The sequence below is a fragment of the Portunus trituberculatus genome, chromosome 27 (assembly GCF_017591435.1).
Source record: "Portunus trituberculatus isolate SZX2019 chromosome 27, ASM1759143v1, whole genome shotgun sequence".
In the NCBI taxonomy this organism is placed as follows: Eukaryota; Metazoa; Arthropoda; class Malacostraca; order Decapoda; family Portunidae; genus Portunus; species Portunus trituberculatus.
This window is the reverse complement of record NC_059281.1, coordinates 7,175,801-7,194,601: the sequence shown is the minus strand read 5'-3', so window position 1 is coordinate 7,194,601 and position 18,801 is coordinate 7,175,801. Positions and strand designations below refer to the sequence as shown.

The following is an 18,801-nucleotide window of genomic DNA, read 5'->3' as shown; positions in this document are numbered from 1 at the left end:
ACACCCACACACACCACATAAGAAATTGAACCTTTCATTGGAAGACAAAATATCCCTCAATGAACACCAAATATTTCGAGCTTGATTTTCAACAGTAGTGTCTCAAATAATTCAGCATTGTAGGAACGATCAGCGTTGTCTTCTTGTCGTGTTTCCCGTAACCAAGCAAACAATTGTAAAAGAGCTAGGAATGGTAACAAAGACCCATTATGGCAGTCAAAGGGCTAATGGTGGTAACAATCGTTCATTGCCTCTATCAGCCACACCACCAACCATCATGGCCATCCTTCATCACCAACAAACACCACCAGGAAGGATAAGTTACACGTCGGTTGTCTGTAGTTTTGGTGAGATGGGCTGTAGGTGATGCCACGGTGCAATGACAAATCAACGCCACTCACGCCCGATACACCTGCACACACTAAAACTATTCCACTTTTCCTCCCGTCTACCTTCTCGGGGACGCACGTAACAAACTTTGCCTTACTCTTGTTAAAGCGTATTTTCTACATATTTTTTTGTTATGACGTTCTATTGCATCATCATTATTATTATTTCCAAGTAAAAAGAAAATATTGCAGCAAGAAGGCGCACCGCGTACGTGACTTCCCTTGTAAGGCGGTCAATCTTTAATGAGACACAAGCAAAGTGAAAGTTTTTGTTCAGCTCCCTCCAGCTATTCCATAATTGAAGAATGGCTACAATATTTTTCATGCTAATAATTCAAGTGCTACCTATTCGTTAGCTTTGTTGGGTTTCACTTCTTTATATATCTAAGACACAATAACCTCTGTCTGAAGCATGGCAGAGCAGTTCCTTTGTATATATGCTGCATAAATTCAGAATCTGATCTCTTTTATTTTTGGCTCCGTTTAGAAATTCATGACAGAAATGGCTAAAGGACTCGCTTTTCTCTAAAGCATAGTCTGCATGTTTACTTTTCCTCCATTATTTTCACGAAGGATCACAAGATAATTGAAAAAAAAGTAACATATCTTTAATATGCAATGAAACACGACTGACACTGGAACATCGCAGAATGATTGTGTGACAGAAGCAAATGCACAGTAGTTGTGAGTGCGTGAAAAATGACGCAACTCGGTAAACATCGTTAATACCACACAGATGTGAGAAAAGTGGGTATGGTAAGGCAAGGGTACTTACTTCCAGAGTAAACTCTCTAATCCCGGGATTTTCAACATTTTCCCCATTAAAAAAAACCCTGAGTTATAAGAGCATTTAGATAAAGCCCCATCAATCTGACATCGAACATACTGTAATTGAATTTAATGTTACTACAAAGGATGTTATTAGATCAGCCATCTAATTACCACTGGAATGTTGATTTAGGGACTGACATTAACTCAATAAGCATTGGTATTGCAAAGGTTATTATTAGATCAGCAATATAAATACCACTGAAAATCTTCCTGTGAACTCCTGGGGGGTTCACGAATCCCAGGTTGAGAAGGCCTTGTCGAAACTGTGTTACTGATCCTCGTAAATCAAGGTCAGGAGTACTTTATCTTTTTCTTTAGGGTCAAAGGACGTAGAGAGCGGTGTGAATGAATGTGAATATGATACATGTCTGCCTTTTCTTGGTTACCGTCCTTTTAGGGACAGAGCCTTGACATATATATGGACGTATGTCTGTCATATATATATATATATATATATATATATATATATATATATATATATATATATATATATATATATATATATATATATATATATATATATATATATATATATATATATATATATATATATATATATATATATATATATATATATATATATATATATATATATATATATATATATATATATATATATATATATATATATATATATATATATATATATAACACACCTATTGCGCAGTGTTATTTTTTTTCATGTTCACAGTGTAAGAAAAAAGAACAACTTGGGTGAAAACTTTACAATAACGACCATGGAAAAAATAGCAAAAACATCCACCCACCCACCCACGCTTCCACACACGTGCACTCAGATGGTGCGGGGAGATAAATAAGGCAGCAGAGGTGGTGGAGGCAAGAGCTCTTTATGCACACACACTCTTTTACCTCGCGCCCTCAGTTGCCCACTGCCGTTCATGCCTACTTTACGAACATGGTGGGTCTCTCCTCGGTGTGACGGACAGACAGACTGACTTAGTGACATCGTTAATTAAACACTTCACTATGTAATTTGTTTAAGGGAGTGATACATTCTTTTTAATAGTTTTGTTGCCTCTAGTATTAAATATAGCAGATTCACAAATAGACTACTGTATATTTATCCTTGTGATAAAAAGTAATCTTCTGCACTCACTTTTAATACTTATATTCTCTCAATGGTAAGCTCCATCATCAGCTGACTAATATCCTTGCCAAACCTGACAGTCAGAACATTCTCATACTAAAGGACTTAGGACAGATTAATGCGTTTGATTGTTTGGAGACCGGCACTTCAGTGGGCCTTTTTCTTAACCTATTTTTGTTTTGCTCGGCCGGTGCGTTCCTACATAAAAAAAAAAATGGAAAACATAAAGCACTATGGAAAAGAATGTCATTCTCTTGCCTGGTTCTCTTACCTGTTGGGCTTCCTGGCCCCGTGACTCGGGTAAGGGGCAAGAACCGCACTCTGCTGATGTGCAAGCCCTTACAATACAAGTAATTCGTAACTCGAATAACAATACAAAAGTGTTGGAGAGTACATTATAAGCAACAAAAATTAATAAGATAAATCTACTCGTTAATCATAATATTCAAGAAATAGATTGCCAAGATGAGATGATAAAGCGGATTTGAATGACTCAAGACTGGAATATGCATTCGGATACAGAAGGAGAAGTTAATCAAGTTATTTTACTATTATTCTTATTTAATGAATTAAAACTGATTATAAAAATTAGCCATTGATGCAAAGCCATCAGAATATAAACAACTTTTATTAAAACCTCTTTTTACCAAGATGTGAACTGTCATGCCATGCTAGACTTGATGAACGTGTATTGGAGAGAGGCTCCACAGACATTAGATTTCTTTCGTTACTTGTTTGGGATTACTGAAGTAAAGAAGCGCTTTATTTCTACTTTTTGGCTGTATTTACCAGCCTAGTCTTTGGTTACTGGCAGTAGCGCGTTATGAAAATGTGCCACTTCTTATACACACACACACACACAAAGACACACACATCAAAATCTCCTCAAATCCTCACATAGGTGCTTCCATGTCGGGAGAGGAGGCCATGATGAACATGTGCAAGCAGTTCAAGAGCTTACACATCAGCCTAACTAGAATAAAAAAGTATATATAGACAAATAAATACTTTTAGAGAATAAAAAAAAAAAACATCAGCATACTACGCTGTGCGTTGATGCCTCTAGAGACGTCTTCAGTAGCGTCACGGCAAGGGCAAAAATGTTTCCTTTTGCACTGAACGCTGTGAACTGGACACCGTCGGTGGTGCCAGACGATCGTGATCTCAATTCCATGGAGAAGTTATCGTACACATCAGTCGCCTGAGCGAGTGCTAGGAATTTAAATTTATATTTGTATTACTCGTTCTTATCATTACACAACAAGGTTGTTAAAAGGTTTCTATATTTCTTATAACTTATTTTATAAATCATAGGCCATTTACTTGCGAGCCTGGAAACCTGTGTTTTTCTGTAATGCTATGAATAGACCTGATGTAAAATATGTTCCACTAGATGTTTTTTTTTTTTCGTCGTTGATAATTGAGAGTAAAATTAGTTTGAAAGATTGTGTTACACTTGTCAAAGAAATTATTATGAGCAGTATTAGGAGAATCACATCGGAGCACCTCATCCCAACTCTACCACTGAACCGCCAAAGCCAAAATGTGTGTGTGTGTGTGTGTGTGTGTGTGTGTGTGTGTGTGTGTGTGTGTGTGTGTGTGTGTGTGTGTGTGTGTGTGTGTGTGTGTGTAAAAGTGGCATATTTCCCATAATGCACTACTACCAGTGCCCAAATTCGAGATGGTGTAAATGCAGCCAATTATTTCACTAATCCCAAACAGGTTACGAAAGAAATCTAAAAGCAAATGAACTGAAATTTTTATTCATTCTTTGGTGTCTTTTCGTTAAGCCCGGGAGCGCATAGCTGTCCAAGAGTGTTGATGATGAAGATTTGGTGAAGACTGAAGGGAGTGTTGGGTACCCTTTTAAGGTGGCTTCACATCAATATTGGAATGCGCGGTGTGTCTGTGGAGCCTCTGCAATACACGCTCATCAAGTACATCTATCGTATAGTACGGCATTACAGTTCACGTCATGGTTAGAAGAGGTGTTAATAAAAACCTTTTCCATATCGATGGTTTTGTATCAATGGCTAATTTTCATTGTTAGTTGTAATTCGCTAGATAAGATAAACAGTAAAAAGACTTAACTTTTTTTTCTGTATCCGAATCCATCAAAAGCCAATATAGCAAAACTTAAGTACACAAAAAGAATATACTTTTAAATTTCCGAGGGCAAAAAAATCAATGAAAATGGATAAATATGTAAACGGATGAGTTGATAGGTAGTTAGATATGTAATTAGAGAAGTAAAAAAATAAATGAATATATAAACATATTTATACAAGGAAGGAAGTAAGGAGTGCAAAAAGCCATCAGGCCAACACATTGCAGTCTCAGTATGAATATGACACACGCTTACCTTTTTTTTCACTTATCATCCCCATCCATCCACACATTGGTCTGACCTTCTAACACTAACGGCAACACCAACAACCATATTAAACAAATAACCAAAGAAAAAAGCCATAAAATACTGCACTGATAAAAATCAAGTCACATTTTCCTTTTCCTCTCTAATGTGTACCGGTATTGTCTGCTTACTAGTGATATTATTTTCTGGGTTACTGGTGTTGCTGAAGAAGATACAGGTATGACTCACCGGTGACTTCTACAGAGATACCGGATAAGTGTTTCATTTATTTGTCATCATTGTGGCCACCAGTTTTACTTAAGCTACCAGTGTCATCAATGTGGCCCCCAGTGTCATCATTTTAGTCACCAGTATAATTTCTGTGACCACCAGTATCATTATAGTCACCAGTACTATCAGAACCATCAACCTCGTTCTGGAGGTTCTCGCCGTCCACGTCCTCGTCCTCTTCTTTCTCCTTGTCCTCGTCCTCTTCTTCGTTTTTGTTCTTGTCTTCGTTCTTGTACTCCTCTTCCTCGTCCTTGTCCTCGTTCTTAACCTCGTCCTCGTCCTCATCATCATCCTCGTCTTTCTCATCGTCCTCGTCTTCGATCTTATCAGAGTCGTTCTCGTCCTCGTCCTTTTCATCAGAGTCCTTCTCGTCCTCGCCCTCACTCTCATCCTTGGCCTCACTGCCTTTCATGCTTTGCATAGACTGGGAATCTGGTCTTTTCTCGTAATCTGTTTCACCTGGACCGCCTGGTAAACCTGGAAAGACCTGTTTACCTTTCTCACCTTGTCTACCTGGACCTGGTTTACCTGGAAGACCTGGTTTACCTGGAGGGCCTGGTTCACCTTGCGGGCCAACTTCACCTGTAACGCCATCTAAACCTGGATCCCCTTTTGGACCTGGTTCGCCTGGTTCACCTATTTGACCTGGTTTGCCTGGATCACCTTTCTTACCTGGCTCTCCTGACAGACCATATGGGCCGGCCGGGCCAGCCGGGCCAGGCGGGCCGGGTGGACCAGCCGGGCCAGGCGGGCCGGGCGGGCCGGGCAGGCCGGGAGGTCCGTTCAGGACGATTAGCTTACCCTTCTTCCTCTTCTTTTTCTTCATCCTCGTCCTTCTTATCCATCTTTTTTTCCTGGCCTTCATCTTCCCTTTGTTTTCCGCTTTGTCTGCACACGTGAACTTTCCGCATCTTAATTCTTTGTCCTCGTCTTTCTTGTCGAAGTTCTGGGATGGTGGGGCTGCTGGTAGCTGGCCTGCTCTAGATACCTCGGGTGGCACCAGCGTGGAGGTTAGATCTTTTAAGGGGCCAGAGATTTGAATCCCCCGGTGCCTCTGAAGTGTTTCAGGGCCCAGTGGGTATTTGATCACTTTTACCAAGTTGCCATCCTCCGCATCACTACCACCGTCATCTGCAGCAGGTAGTGACTGTTGTAATCTCGCGTTCTCATCAGTCACGTTTATTTGTCTTCCGTTCGCTTTCCTCGCCTCCGTCACCAGCAAGCTCACCACCACTACAGTCACCAGCTGCCATTTCACGCCCTGTTGAAGAAAAAAGTTTTTGTCAACTCGCCATTGTCACCACCAAGTGATTCAAACAACTTCATTTTCCCTCATGCTGAGTAGCCTGTTAAAGCACCACATTCTCTTTATGGTGCTTTATGTTCTTCATCTTTTTTATGCAGGAGGGCACCGGCCAAACAAAACAAAAGTAGGTTAAAAAAAGGCCCACTGAAGTGTCAGTCTCCAAATAATTAAACGCATTATTTTGCCCGAAGTCCTTTAGTATACGAATGTTCTGACTGTCAGGTTTGGTAAGGATATTGTCAGCTGATGTGTTAAAATGAGTGCAGAAGATTACTTATCTTTTAATCACAACGAGAAATATAGTCATTCTGATATATTTTCCTTTATGTAATATGAGGGCCTATGAACAAGTGCAAAAAAAAAAAACTATTACAAAGAATGTATTATTCCCTGAAAAGAAAAAAAATCGCTTAAAAGAAAGTCCAAAATTAGTGGTAAGTCCAAAAATTAGTGCTTAATTAACGATGTCAATAAGTCAGTCTGTCTGTCCGTCACACCGAGGAGAGACCCACCATGTTCGTGAAGTAGGCATGAACGGCAGTGGGCAACTGAGGGCGCAAGGTAAGAGTGCGTGTGCATAAAGAGGCTCTTGCATCCACCACCTCTGCTGCCTTATTTATCTCCCCGCACCATCTGAGTGCACGTGTGTGGAAGCGTGGGTGGGTGGGTGGATGCTTTTGCTATTTCCTCCAACGTTGTTATTGTAATTACCCAAATTGTTTTTTTCTCTTACACTGTTTACATGAAAAGAAATAACACTGCGCAATAAGTGTTTTAGATATACTGTAAGAAGACAGACATACGTACATACTGTGCATATGTTAAGGCCGTAACGATGATTACTCCCAGAGAAGTCTAATAACACTGGTTCTCGGGGTGCTGTGAAGTAATCATTCAAACCAGCTGTGACCCCACTGAACGTTTCCCTTTGTGTCTCAGCACAAAGGGGCATTCATAGCCTGCCTTCTGAAGGTAAATCTCTTGCTTCACGGAAAATTACAAGCACTTAGCTACACATACAGAATGTTGTATCTCTTAATTGCTATCTTTTATCGCTCTTTTCATGCTAACTGTTCTACTGATTTGTTAACTGCATGTCTCCCTCTTAGTGCGGCCTCGCTGAAAAATGGTTTCTTCTTCGTCTCACCCCTATTCTGTCCAACCCTCTAATACAAGAGTTAATCAGTACTCTCAAGCATTCATACCTTTATCTGGTAAACTCTGGAACCCCCTTGCCTGCTTTTGTATTTCCATTTTCCTACGACTTGACTTCTTTTAAGAGGGAGATTTCAAGACATTTCTTCCTCACTTCTGGATAAGTCTTACGATCTTTAAGGGAAGTGGGAAGCCATTGGGCCTTTTTCTTTTCTTTTTTTCTGTTTCCCTTGGTCAGTTTCTTATTCTGCAAAAAAAGAGTGTTCACTCGAAGTTTAGAATAAAAAAAGACTTCTATACCAGCCAAGGAGTCCTCTCTTTCTTTGTTCTCTTTTTAGGGATTGGCACCTGAATGGACTTTTTTTTTTATCATTTTGTTGCACTTGGCCGATTACCCATCTTACATAAAATAGGGCTCTCTCCCCAAAGAGACGGCAACACACAGGTATCATATTCCCACTCATTCACACCGCTCTCTACGTCCTTTGACCCCCAAAGGAAAAGAGAAAGTACTTCTGACCTTAATTTACAAGGATCTGTCACACAGCGTAGACCAGGCCTTCTCAACCTGGGGTTCGTGAACCCTCAGGAGTTCACAAGATGATTTCCAGTGGTACTTAAATGGCTGATCTATTAATATCCTTTGCAATACCAATGCATATTGAGTTACTATCAGTCCCCAAATTAACATTCCAGGGGTAATTAGATGGCTGATCTAATAATATCCTTTGTAGTACCATTGTATACTGAGTTTGTTTCATTCATTTACATTCTGTTCGATGTCATATTACTAGGGTTTCAGGTAATTGGTTTTGTAACTCAGGGGGTTTTTACTGGAAAAAAAAGGTTGAGAACCTCTGGTTTAGACAGACTGGTCTGGAAGTAAGTACCCTCGCCTTACCACACCCAATTGTCCCACATTTGTGTGATATTGTCAATGGTTGCAGAGTTGCATCATTCCTTACGCACTCACAACTGCTCTCCATTCGCTTCTTACTACTGTGCGCCAGTGTCATTCCTCTTTCAGCAGCATCTGATAATGATAATACCATGTATTACTTGTAGAAAGTCATAAACTACCTGTGACCGCCGAAATGATCAGACAAACCACTTAAAATGGTAGAAGATTTTCTTCATGTGTCATGTAAGGTTTAATAAATGGTCGTGGATTTGTCACAGATCAAGAAGACTGTAAACCCAACCTTAGGGTATACGGTCAGAGTGAACTGTGGAAGCTGGGTGTATTCTTTGCGGAGCTAGAGTTGTTGTTCCTGAAAAGTTACGGCAATCTCTCTTGAAGAAACACATATGTTAACCATCAAGGCATTATAAGGTCTAAGGCAGTAGGTAGAACTAATGTATGGTGGCTTAGTCTTGATAGTCATGTTGAAGCATACACTAGAGAATGTAACTCATGTGCAGCTCATCAAAATATGCCAGTGCCTAAACGCATGCATCCGTGGGAAAAGCCCAAATATGAGTGGTAAAGACTACATCTAGACTCTCTACGACAGTGGTACTTAACCTGGGGTACCTGTACCCCCAAGGGGTACGAAACCTTAAACTCAGGGGTACGAGACATGGTAGCCTGTGCAATGGTACCGTATATTTACCATGAGAAAGCAAAACATATATTTTCTTAATTTTTCTCTTACTGTAATTGTCTAATTTTTTAAAGTTAGTGCTGTAAACACTATCCCTATTTTTTTCATGTTTGTATAGTATTCATATTGAAGGGGGTACGAGAAATCTTTCTGAGATATCAAGGGGTGCGGGAACTGAAAAAGGTTAAGAACCACTGCTCTAGGACCTTTTCTTACTCATACATTTTTAGAGTTAGTAGATGTTTACAGTAAGTGGCCTGAAATTATTCCTATGAAATCAACTACGACACATGCCACTATTGAAGCATCTGCAACGTATAGTCTACCAGTAAGAACTGTAACTGATAATGGACTTCAATTCACTTCCAGAGAGTTTGCTGATTTTTTTTAAAGTAAATGGGATTTTATGCACCAGGTCCTTACCATCTGATTCGTAATGGAGAAGTTGAAAGACTAGTTCATACTTTTAAGGATAACATGAAGTGTAAACGAACAGCACTAACGGAGATAATTCCTAACACTAGCCAATTTCTCTTGTCATATAGAATGAATGCACATGGCACCACTGGTGAAACAAATGCTAATGAACAGAAGGACCAGGACTAAACTAGATTTATTCTTACCTGATTACCAGAAGGAGGCACACTCACGAGAGCTGCAACAGATGGAGGAGCAGGGAAACGTTCCTACGTATTCACTCTCCTCCATCGTCATGGTTCGTTCTTATAACACACCAGACTTGTGGGTGCCTGGTACAGTAAGTAAAGCATTAGGAAACATGCACTATGAGGTTCAGGTGGATAAAGGAATAACTGTACGACATGTAGATCAATTAAAACTATCTGTTAACGTCCTAATGAGAATACAGATGACACCAGTAATATACAAGAAGTTCATATTCCACCTGCACCATAAGCTCATGTTTCTCAGAATGATGACCAACATCCCAGTGTTGGTACGAATGCTGGAGTAGGTATTAGTGTATTACCTCCCAGGAGTACCAGAAATAATCCTCCTGATAGACCTATAATTGGGTTAAGTTGATTGTAATCATTTCTATAAATTAAGCTATAGTTTTAGAAATAGTTTTAAGGATAACGAGTTGTCCTTGTAACCCTTTTATAAGCGGAAAGAAAGTGTGGTGTATCATCACAATATCTACAATGTGTAAATTATCCTTGTTATCTTAAGTTTTCTATAATGTATCACGTACCTGTTTTCTTCCCCATACTTGTAAGAAGAGCATTTAATATTTTAAGAAGAGGTTCAGAACCTATTATTTGTACTTACGTATTACTCTTGTGTCCTTATGTTATAATCATAGCTTTCTATATATTTATAGTATTTATAGAAGTCAGGAAACAAAGAACTACTACAACATGGAGACGTCTGCTCTGCCAAGTATTGATAATACATAACTAAGAAGCTAAGATGTCTCTATACTCAGCCTACAAGACTTCGTTACGACAAGGCTGAGATACATACATATATATATATATATATATATATATATATATATATATATATATATATATATATATATATATATATATATATATATATATATATATATATATATATATATATATATATATATATATATATATATATATATATATATATATATATATATATATATATATATATATATATATATATATATATATATATATATATATATATATTACATGTACGTTAGTCTGAGATACCAGTGGAATGAGACAACTATAACAAACTCTGGCATAACACAACAAAATCTAGTAAAAAATTGTCTACACGGGTAGGGGCTCTGAATCTTGCTCCAAAGGTATATGCTGAATTAGACAGGAAGTATTTTATTGCAACGTGTTTCTTTATATTTCCAAATCTTTTGAAATATTAAACCATGATATTATACTAGCCAAATTTAATAATATTGGTGTTAATGGACCATGTTTGAATATATTAAAAAGTTATTTATCTAACCGCAAACAATTAGTTTTCTTGCAATAATTCATTTTCTGAGTACATATTTATTAAAAAAGGTGTACCTCAAGGCTCAATACTAAGCGGAATTCTAGTCTTACTCAACATTAAGGATACTAAATTCTAGTTGTAATGCCCATTCTACTATGTACGCTGATGACACTAGCTTCACAACCACTGATTCTGACCTCCATGTTCTTCACTCAGAATCATTCCAGGAATAAATAACGTCAATAATTGGATTAAAGCTAACAAGTAAAAATTAAATAATGATAAAACATATGTTAAGCTATTTGAGAATGGTTCTTTGTTTCATGATTTAGCTCCAGTAAAACTATGTAATTGCATTGTTAATCGTGTTAAAACTACTAAATGTTTAGAGGTTACAGTTGATGATCATCTAAATTGGAGGGAAGATATTGCTAATGTGTTTGTAACATTGTCTTTTTTTTTTATGTTATGGCCTGTAGGCATACTTGAAGAGTGTATGTAAGAAGCGCTGTTCAACCACCGCCCCTAAAGGGCCTATTTCACCACCCAAGCGCATTTTTGGTGTAACTACCGAGAACCTGGGTATCACAGTGACATGTAGGTAACTTTAAACCACTTGACAAATGGCATAGCTTCAAAGCGATATGTGGTGTTATTCGAACCTACGACTGGACGTCTGCCCGATCCCACGCTCACCACCTTATTCACTACGTCACCGCCTCCCTGATAAACTGGAATATTGTATCGTTCTAGATAAAAATGAACTGTTGAATCAATGTTAACTCTTTATTATACTTTATGTTACACTAGATTTCTATTCGGGTTGTATCTGGCCATCTTTCGTAGATGTATTATTCAGAAACCAAAAATCTATTTCAAGAATGTTGTTCTACAAGAAAAAAATATGAATCGACTGTGGAAATATTTTCCAATTTAAATTTACTTAACATAACCTGCATTCATAAATACTTTCTTTTACTCGATATTTTCAAATTATTAAGAAATATCGCTGCTATATTTTTTTTCAAGAACATTCTCATGCCACTCGAAATAACCAGATAAATAAGATTTGTCCTCTTTTTAGAACTACACTCTTTCAAAATTCTATTATGAGGTTTGCTCCTGAAGTTTGGAACATTCTTCCTCTGTCAATAGAATATCAATGTAATACGTTGTCAGTCAATACCTGTAAATTTAGAATAAAAAAGCATCTTTATCATCTTCAATCGCTACAGTAATTCTTTAAGTACTTTTGTTATGTATGTATACAATGGGATTAAATGTATTATTGATTTACCATACGTACAGCATTGTTTCCTATGAGTGAATGTTTTTTTTTCATATTGCTAGGGTTTACGCAGTTTTAGCTAGCTTATTTTGGGTTTTCAAGGATGTACTGTCAATATTTTGGACTGAGTGAAAAGAATCATGTATTATGTCCACACCCACATCACCACCAACCATCATCGCCATCCTTCATCACCAACAAACACCACCAGGAAGGACGAGTTACACGTCGGTTGTCTGTAGCTTTGGTGAGATGGGCTGCAGGTGATGCCACGGTGCAATGACAAATCAACGCCACTCACGCCCGCTTCACCTGCACACACTAAAACTATTCCACTTTTCCTCCCGTCCACCTTCTAGTCACACGGGACGCACGTAACAAACTTTGCATTACTCTTGTTAAAGCGTATTTTTCCCCTTCTCTACAAGGGACAACAAATATTTCAGCATCTTTGTTTCTTATGATCATTGGTTTGTTCATATTCTTTTGCATCATTATTATTATTATCATTATTTCGAACTAAAAGGAGAATATTGCAGCGTACGTGACTTCCCTTGTAAGGCGCTCAATTTTTAATGAAACAAGCAAAGTAAATGTTTTTTGTTCAGCTCCCTCCAGCTATTCCATAATTGACGAATGGCTGGATTTATTTTTCATGCTGATAATTCTTATACTATTCGTTAGCTTTGTTGGGTTTCACTTCTTTATGATATTTAAGACAATAACCTCTGTCTGAAGCATGGCAGAGAAGTTCCTTTGTATATATGCTGCATACACTTCAGAATCTGATCTCTTTTATTTTTGGCTCCGTTTAGAAATTCATGACACAAATGGCTAAAGGACTCCCTTTTCTCTAAAGCACAGTCTACTTGACTACTTTCTATTTATTATTTTCACGAAGGATTAAAAGAGATTTAGATAAGTAACCTATCTTTAACATGCAATGAAAGACGAATGACACTGGAGCACCGCAGAATGATTGTGTGTGACACTGATGTGCCGGTCCCTAAACAAAGCAAAAGGAGATTAAACACCTTTGCTGGTATAGGAGTTTTTTTTATTTCTTTTTTATAATTTATAATTTCGAGTGAAGGATGTATGTATAGCTAGGAGCGTGTTATTTTGTGTGAAAGAAGAGTTGTCTTTAGAGGGCAGGCTGTGACTGCCCCCTTGTGTTATAAGAGAAAACTAAACGTTCAGTGGGATGACAGATGGCTTTAATGATAAGTTCACACCACCCCCCAATCAGTTTTATTACCTTTCTCTGGGAGTAATCATCGTTACGGCCTTGACATATGTACAGTATGTACGTATGTCTGTCTTATATATAAAACACTTATTGCGCAGTGTTATTTCTTTTAATGTAAACAACGTAAGAGAAAAGAACAATTTGGGTAATTACAATAACAACGTTGGGGGAAATAGCAAAAACATCCACCCACCCACCCACGCTTCCACACACGTGCACTGAGATGGTGCGGGGAGATAAATAAGGCAGCAGAGGTGGTGGATGCAAGAACCTCTTTATGCACACGCACTCTTACGTTGCGCCCTCAGTTGCCCACTGCCGTTCATGCCTACTTCACGAACATGGTGGGTCTCTCCTCGGTGTGACGGACAGACAGACTGACTTAGTGACATCGTTAATTAAACACTTCACTATGTAATTTTTTTAAGGGAGTGATACATTCTTTTTAATAGTTTTGTTGCCTCTAGTATTAAATATAGCAGATTCACAAATAGACTACTGTATAGTTCTTGTTGTGATAAAAAGTTGAGTAATCTTCTGCACTCACTTTTAATAATTATATTTTCTCAATGGTAAGCTCCATCATCAGCTGACAATATCCTTACCAAACCTGATAGTCAGAACATTCCTTTACTAAAGGAGATTAATGCGTTTAATTGTTTGGAGACTGACACTTCAGTGGGCCTTTTTTTAACTTACTTTTGTTTTGTTTGGCCGGTGCCCTCCTGCATAAAAAGGATGAAGAACATAAAGCACCATAAATAGAATGTGGTGCTTTAACAGGCTACTCAGCATGAGGGAAAATGAAGTTGTTTGAATCACTTGGCGGTGACAATGGCGAGTTGACAAAAAAAATTTTCTTCAACAGGGCGTGAAATGGCAGCTGGTGACTGTAGTGGTGGTGAGCTTGCTGGTGACGGAGGCGAGGAAAGCGAACGGAAGACAAATAAACGTGACTGATGAGAACGCCAGATTACAACAGTCACTACCTGCTGCAGATGACGGTGGTAGTGATGCGGAGGATGGCAACTTGGTAAAAGTGATCAAATACCCACTGGGCCCTGAAACACTTCAGAGGCACCGGGGATTCAAATCTCTGCGCTGGTGCCACCTGAGGCATCCAGAGGAAGCCAGCTACCAGCAGCCACTCAACCCCGGAACCTCAACAAGAAAGACGGAAAAAAAAAATTATGTGGAAAATTCACGTGTGAAATCAACCTGAAAAAGAGGGGGAAGAAAAAGGGCAAGAAGAAAAGAATGAGGAGGAGGAGAAGGAGGAGGAGGAGGCGGAAATTGAAAAAAAACAAGAGGAAGAAGGGTAATAAGCCACCGGACCCGGAAATTATGGTCGGCCCGCCAGGCCCGCCCGGCCCACCTGGACCGCCCGGCCCGTCCGGTCCGGCCGGTCCGCCTGGTCCGTCCGGCATGCCAGGCCCGTACGGTCTGACAGGAGATCCAGGTGAGAGAGGTGACCCAGGCCAACCAGGCGAACCAGGTCAAAAAGGTAAACCAGGCGAAAAAGGTCCAAAAGGGGATTCAGGTACAGATGGCTGTACAGGTGAAGTTGGCCCGCAAGGTGAACCAGGCCCTCCAGGTGAACCGGGCCCTCCAGGTAAACCAGGCCTTCCAGGTAAAGCAGGCGATCCAGGTAGTCAAGGTGAGACAGGCGATCCAGGTAGTCAAGGTGAGACAGGCGAACAGGGCATGCCAGGTTTACCAGGCGGTCAAGGTGAAACAGATTACGAAGAAGACCAAGATGACCAGTCCTGGCAACGTATGCAAGCCAGTGAGGCCAAGGAAGCGAGCGAGGACGAGGACGAGAACAAATACGTTGATGAGGACGAAAACGAGGACAATGAAGAAGACGAGGACGATAATGAGGATGAGGGCGAGGACAAGAACAAGGACGAGGATGAGGACGAAGGCGAGGAAGATGACGAAGACGAGAACGAGAAGGACGAGGACGAGGACGAGGACAAGAACAAGGACGAGGATGAGGACGAAGGCGAGGAAGATGACGAAGACGAGAACGAGAAGGACGAGGACGAGGACGAGGACAAGAACAAGGACAAGGAAGAGGACGAGGACGAGGACAAGGAGAAAGAAGAGGATGAAGATGAAGACGGCGAGAACTTCAAGAACGAGGTTGATGGTTCTGATAGTACTGGTGACTATAATGATGCCGGTGGCCACAGAAATTATACTGGTGACTAAGATGATGGCACTTGGGGCCACATTGATGACACTGGTAGCTTATATGATACTGGTGGCCACAAAAATGCTACTGGTTGCCAAAAAGATTACATTTATGGCCACAGTGATACTGGTGGCCACAATGATGACAAGTAAATGAAACACTTATCCGGTATCTTTGTAGAAGTCACCGGTGAGTCATACCTGTATCTCCTTCAGCAACACCAGTAACCCAGAAAATAATATCACTAGTAAGCAGACAATACCGGTACACATTAGAGAGGAAAAGGAAAATGTGACTTGATTTTTATCAGTGTTACTGATTTTTTTGCCCTTAAAGATTAAAAGTTAATTTTTTTGTGTACTTATGTTCTGCTATATTGGCTTATGATGCATTCGGATACAAAAGGAAAAGTTAATCACGTTATTTTACTGTTATTCTTATTTAATGAATTAAAACTGATAATAATAAAAATTAACCATTGACACAAAGCCATCAGTATGTAAACAGCTTTTATTAAAACCTTTTTTTACCAAGATGAGAACTGTCATGCCATGCCAGACAACAGGTGTACTTGATGAGCGTGTATTGCAGAGAGGCTCCATAGACACCGCGCATTCCAATATTGATGTAAAGCCACCTTAAAAGGGTACCCAACACTCCCTTCAGTCTTCACAGCTCTTCATCATCAACAGACTCTTGGACAGCTATGTGCTCCAGGGCTTAATGAAAAGACACCAAAGAATGAAGCAAACTTTTTAGTTCATGTGCTTTTACATTTCTTTCGTAACCTGTTTGGGATTACTGAAATAAAGAAGCTCTTTCTTTTCTGCTTCTTGGCTGTACATGCACTGCGCAAAGTTTTGACAGACGCCGTGGTGCATGATGGGAATTGTGTCACTTCTTAAATACAGACACAGACAGACAGATACACACACACACACACATACACACACACACACACACACACACACACACACACACACACACACACACACACACACACACACACACACACACACACACACACACACACACACACACACACACACACACACACACACACACACACACACACACACACACACACACACACACACACACACACACACACACACACACACACACACACACACACACACACACACACACACACACACACACACACACACACACACACACACACACACACACACACACACACACACACACACACACACACACACACACACACACACACACACACACACACACACACACAGATATTAAAAAAAAACAAGTCATTAATGTTTATCCATTTATTTGCCTGTGCTTTAAATTCTATCGTTAGTTATGACATATTTGATAGACCCACAAGTGTGTCTGAACAGCCTCGTCACTCGTGGAGTAGATACCAGACAATCCCGACGCACACAGTCACAAGAGTGTTTGCAGACTGTCGAGGCAGCACACACTAAGTCCACATTTAAGAAACAATAGGGAGACAATATCAAGTATCTTGTCAAATTCCAGGATTGCGTGCAAAATATTCTTAATATTCTAATTTTCTTTATGTTTGGAGGAGTCTGGTCAAGAGAACAAATAAATGAAATTGTAATCAGTGTAGCATTTTCAAGATTTAACTAGAGAAATGTATACCAAAGGAGTCTCTTACGAAAAAAAAAAAAGAATAAAATCAGAAACAGGTTGAGAGTTCCAGAGTTAACCAGCGGGAGGCATGAAAGGAATGAGAGTCAGGCAATAACTTGGAGGCGCTCCTCAAGCAGCACATACATGTAGGTGGTGTAGACGAAGCTTGGCGTCAGGTGGTCACATTGGTGTTTAGGGTGACGCGGCCCAGCTCTTGGCTTGGCGACAGTGGACAGATCAATGCAATTAATGTTACTCTTTTATTTTCTGGCGACAGTGTTCACGATATTCACTGTCTTGTGATTTGTTTGACTAGTGTTTTTTTCGAATATCGGTCATTCTTTGCTCTCTCGTGGACGACAGTAAAGAATTCTGTCAGTATTTGCTTGGCGGCATTTAAGCCATGCGCAAAGGACTCTAAGAAGGTTTCAAGACTTCTGCTTTGACGACTCTTTCCTCCTTTCGCTGCGTCTCCTTTGTGAGTGACTGCTGGGTCGTCATGACTATAAAAAGGAGGATGAGGAGGCTGGCGAACAATGGGAACCACTTTTATATTTCTCGCCTCCACTTTCGTCTCTTTGATTTTCTTTGCTATTTCGTGGACGATATTAATGAATTCAGTCACTACTTGTCTGGTGGTATCCATGACATGCCCAAAAGTCTCTATAAAGGTTTCAAGACTTTTGGGTTGACGATCCTTTATTCTTTTCACTCCGTCTAATTTGTGATGATTTAATAGGTCGAAGATACTACACCTTTGACCAGAAATAGGAGGAGGCATCACACAATTTTTCGCCTCTACTTTCCCCGGCTCCACCACCACCGCCAGCACCACCGCCACCTTCGCCACCATCTGCCACTTCCAGCCCTGCAATAAAGTAGGTGTCTTAGTCTACTACCACCTCATTCATCGCCTCATCTACCATCGTACTTATCATTCCATTCATTTCTCATCCACTATCTCATCCAGCACGTCATCCCTCACCTCAACCATAGACTTGTCCATCATTTCCTGCGTCACTTCATCCGTCAATGTTTTCTCTCCTTTCTCAATGTTACAAACTCCTACAGTCAGATCAGATAATCGAGTATGATCAGTTTCTCTACTCTATTACATTCTTGCTGATTTCTTGCCATGAATATTAAGTCAGTAAACTGGGACACACACACACACACACACACACACACACACACACACACACACACACACACACACACACACACTGCAGAGTGACCCACCATGATGCCACAGAGTCTACCAGAATAACTCTCAGTCAGTCAGGGAGTGCGACACGATGCAATGAAGAGATGCTTAACACGGAATATATATAATGCCTTCACCCCTTCACGTCTTAGCCCCCTTTTTCCTCCTCCTCCTCCCTCCCTCCCCCTTTCACTCTGCCTCAGTCTTGCATCATTCCCAAAAGAGAGAGAGAGAGAGAGAGAGA

General features: G+C 39.9%; 3 protein-coding genes across 4 annotated transcripts; 1 reads left to right on the top strand and 2 right to left on the bottom strand.

Moving 5' to 3' along the window:
- Positions 1–4,078: 4,078 nt before the first annotated feature.
- On the bottom strand, positions 4,079–6,920 carry LOC123509412 (collagen alpha-1(VII) chain-like). Its single transcript, XM_045263701.1, has 2 exons — positions 6,791–6,920; positions 4,079–6,233 (listed from the first exon to the last, which is right to left on the bottom strand). The coding sequence occupies exons 1-2, from the start codon at positions 6,791–6,793 to the stop codon at positions 5,043–5,045; spliced, it is 1,194 nt and encodes a 397-aa protein (XP_045119636.1). The 5' UTR covers positions 6,794–6,920; the 3' UTR covers positions 4,079–5,042.
- A 6,821-nt stretch (positions 6,921–13,741) lies between these two features.
- On the top strand, positions 13,742–15,883 carry LOC123509457 (collagen alpha-1(II) chain-like). The gene is made up of 3 exons (XM_045263745.1): positions 13,742–13,874; positions 14,399–15,535; positions 15,726–15,883. The coding sequence occupies exons 2-3, from the start codon at positions 14,788–14,790 to the stop codon at positions 15,881–15,883; spliced, it is 906 nt and encodes a 301-aa protein (XP_045119680.1). The 5' UTR covers positions 13,742–13,874; positions 14,399–14,787.
- Positions 15,884–17,007: 1,124 nt separating this feature from the next.
- Positions 17,008–18,685, bottom strand: LOC123509405. Of its 2 annotated transcripts, none has more exons than XR_006676191.1 (2): positions 18,593–18,685; positions 17,008–18,221 (listed from the first exon to the last, which is right to left on the bottom strand). XR_006676191.1 is itself a non-coding variant. In XM_045263697.1 (2 exons), exons 1-2 carry the CDS (start codon positions 18,360–18,362, stop codon positions 17,643–17,645), a joined length of 603 nt encoding a protein of 200 aa, XP_045119632.1. In that variant the 5' UTR covers positions 18,363–18,508; the 3' UTR covers positions 17,008–17,642. The 2 variants fall into 2 exon arrangements, 1 of the variants encoding a protein (XP_045119632.1); XM_045263697.1 differs by lacking the exon at positions 18,593–18,685 and adding an exon at positions 18,339–18,508.
- Positions 18,686–18,801: the final 116 nt, after the last annotated feature.

What these genes read in the sequence shown, in the direction of transcription:
- LOC123509405 (XM_045263697.1), bottom strand. Translation starts at nt 18,362, where the DNA reads ATGATGGACAAGTCTATGGTTGAG. An exon ending in TGGACAAGTCTATGGTTGAG is followed by an intron (nt 18,222 to 18,338) that starts GTGAGGGATGAC and finishes ACTTTATTGCAG; the next exon opens with GGCTGGAAGTGGCAGATGGT.
- LOC123509457 (XM_045263745.1), top strand. Translation starts at nt 14,788, where the DNA reads ATGAGGAGGAGGAGAAGGAGGAGGAGGAGGCGGAAATTGAAAAAAAAC. An exon ending in GGACGAGGATGAGGACGAAG is followed by an intron (nt 15,536 to 15,725) that starts GCGAGGAAGATG and finishes CGGTGGCCACAG; the next exon opens with AAATTATACTGGTGACTAAG.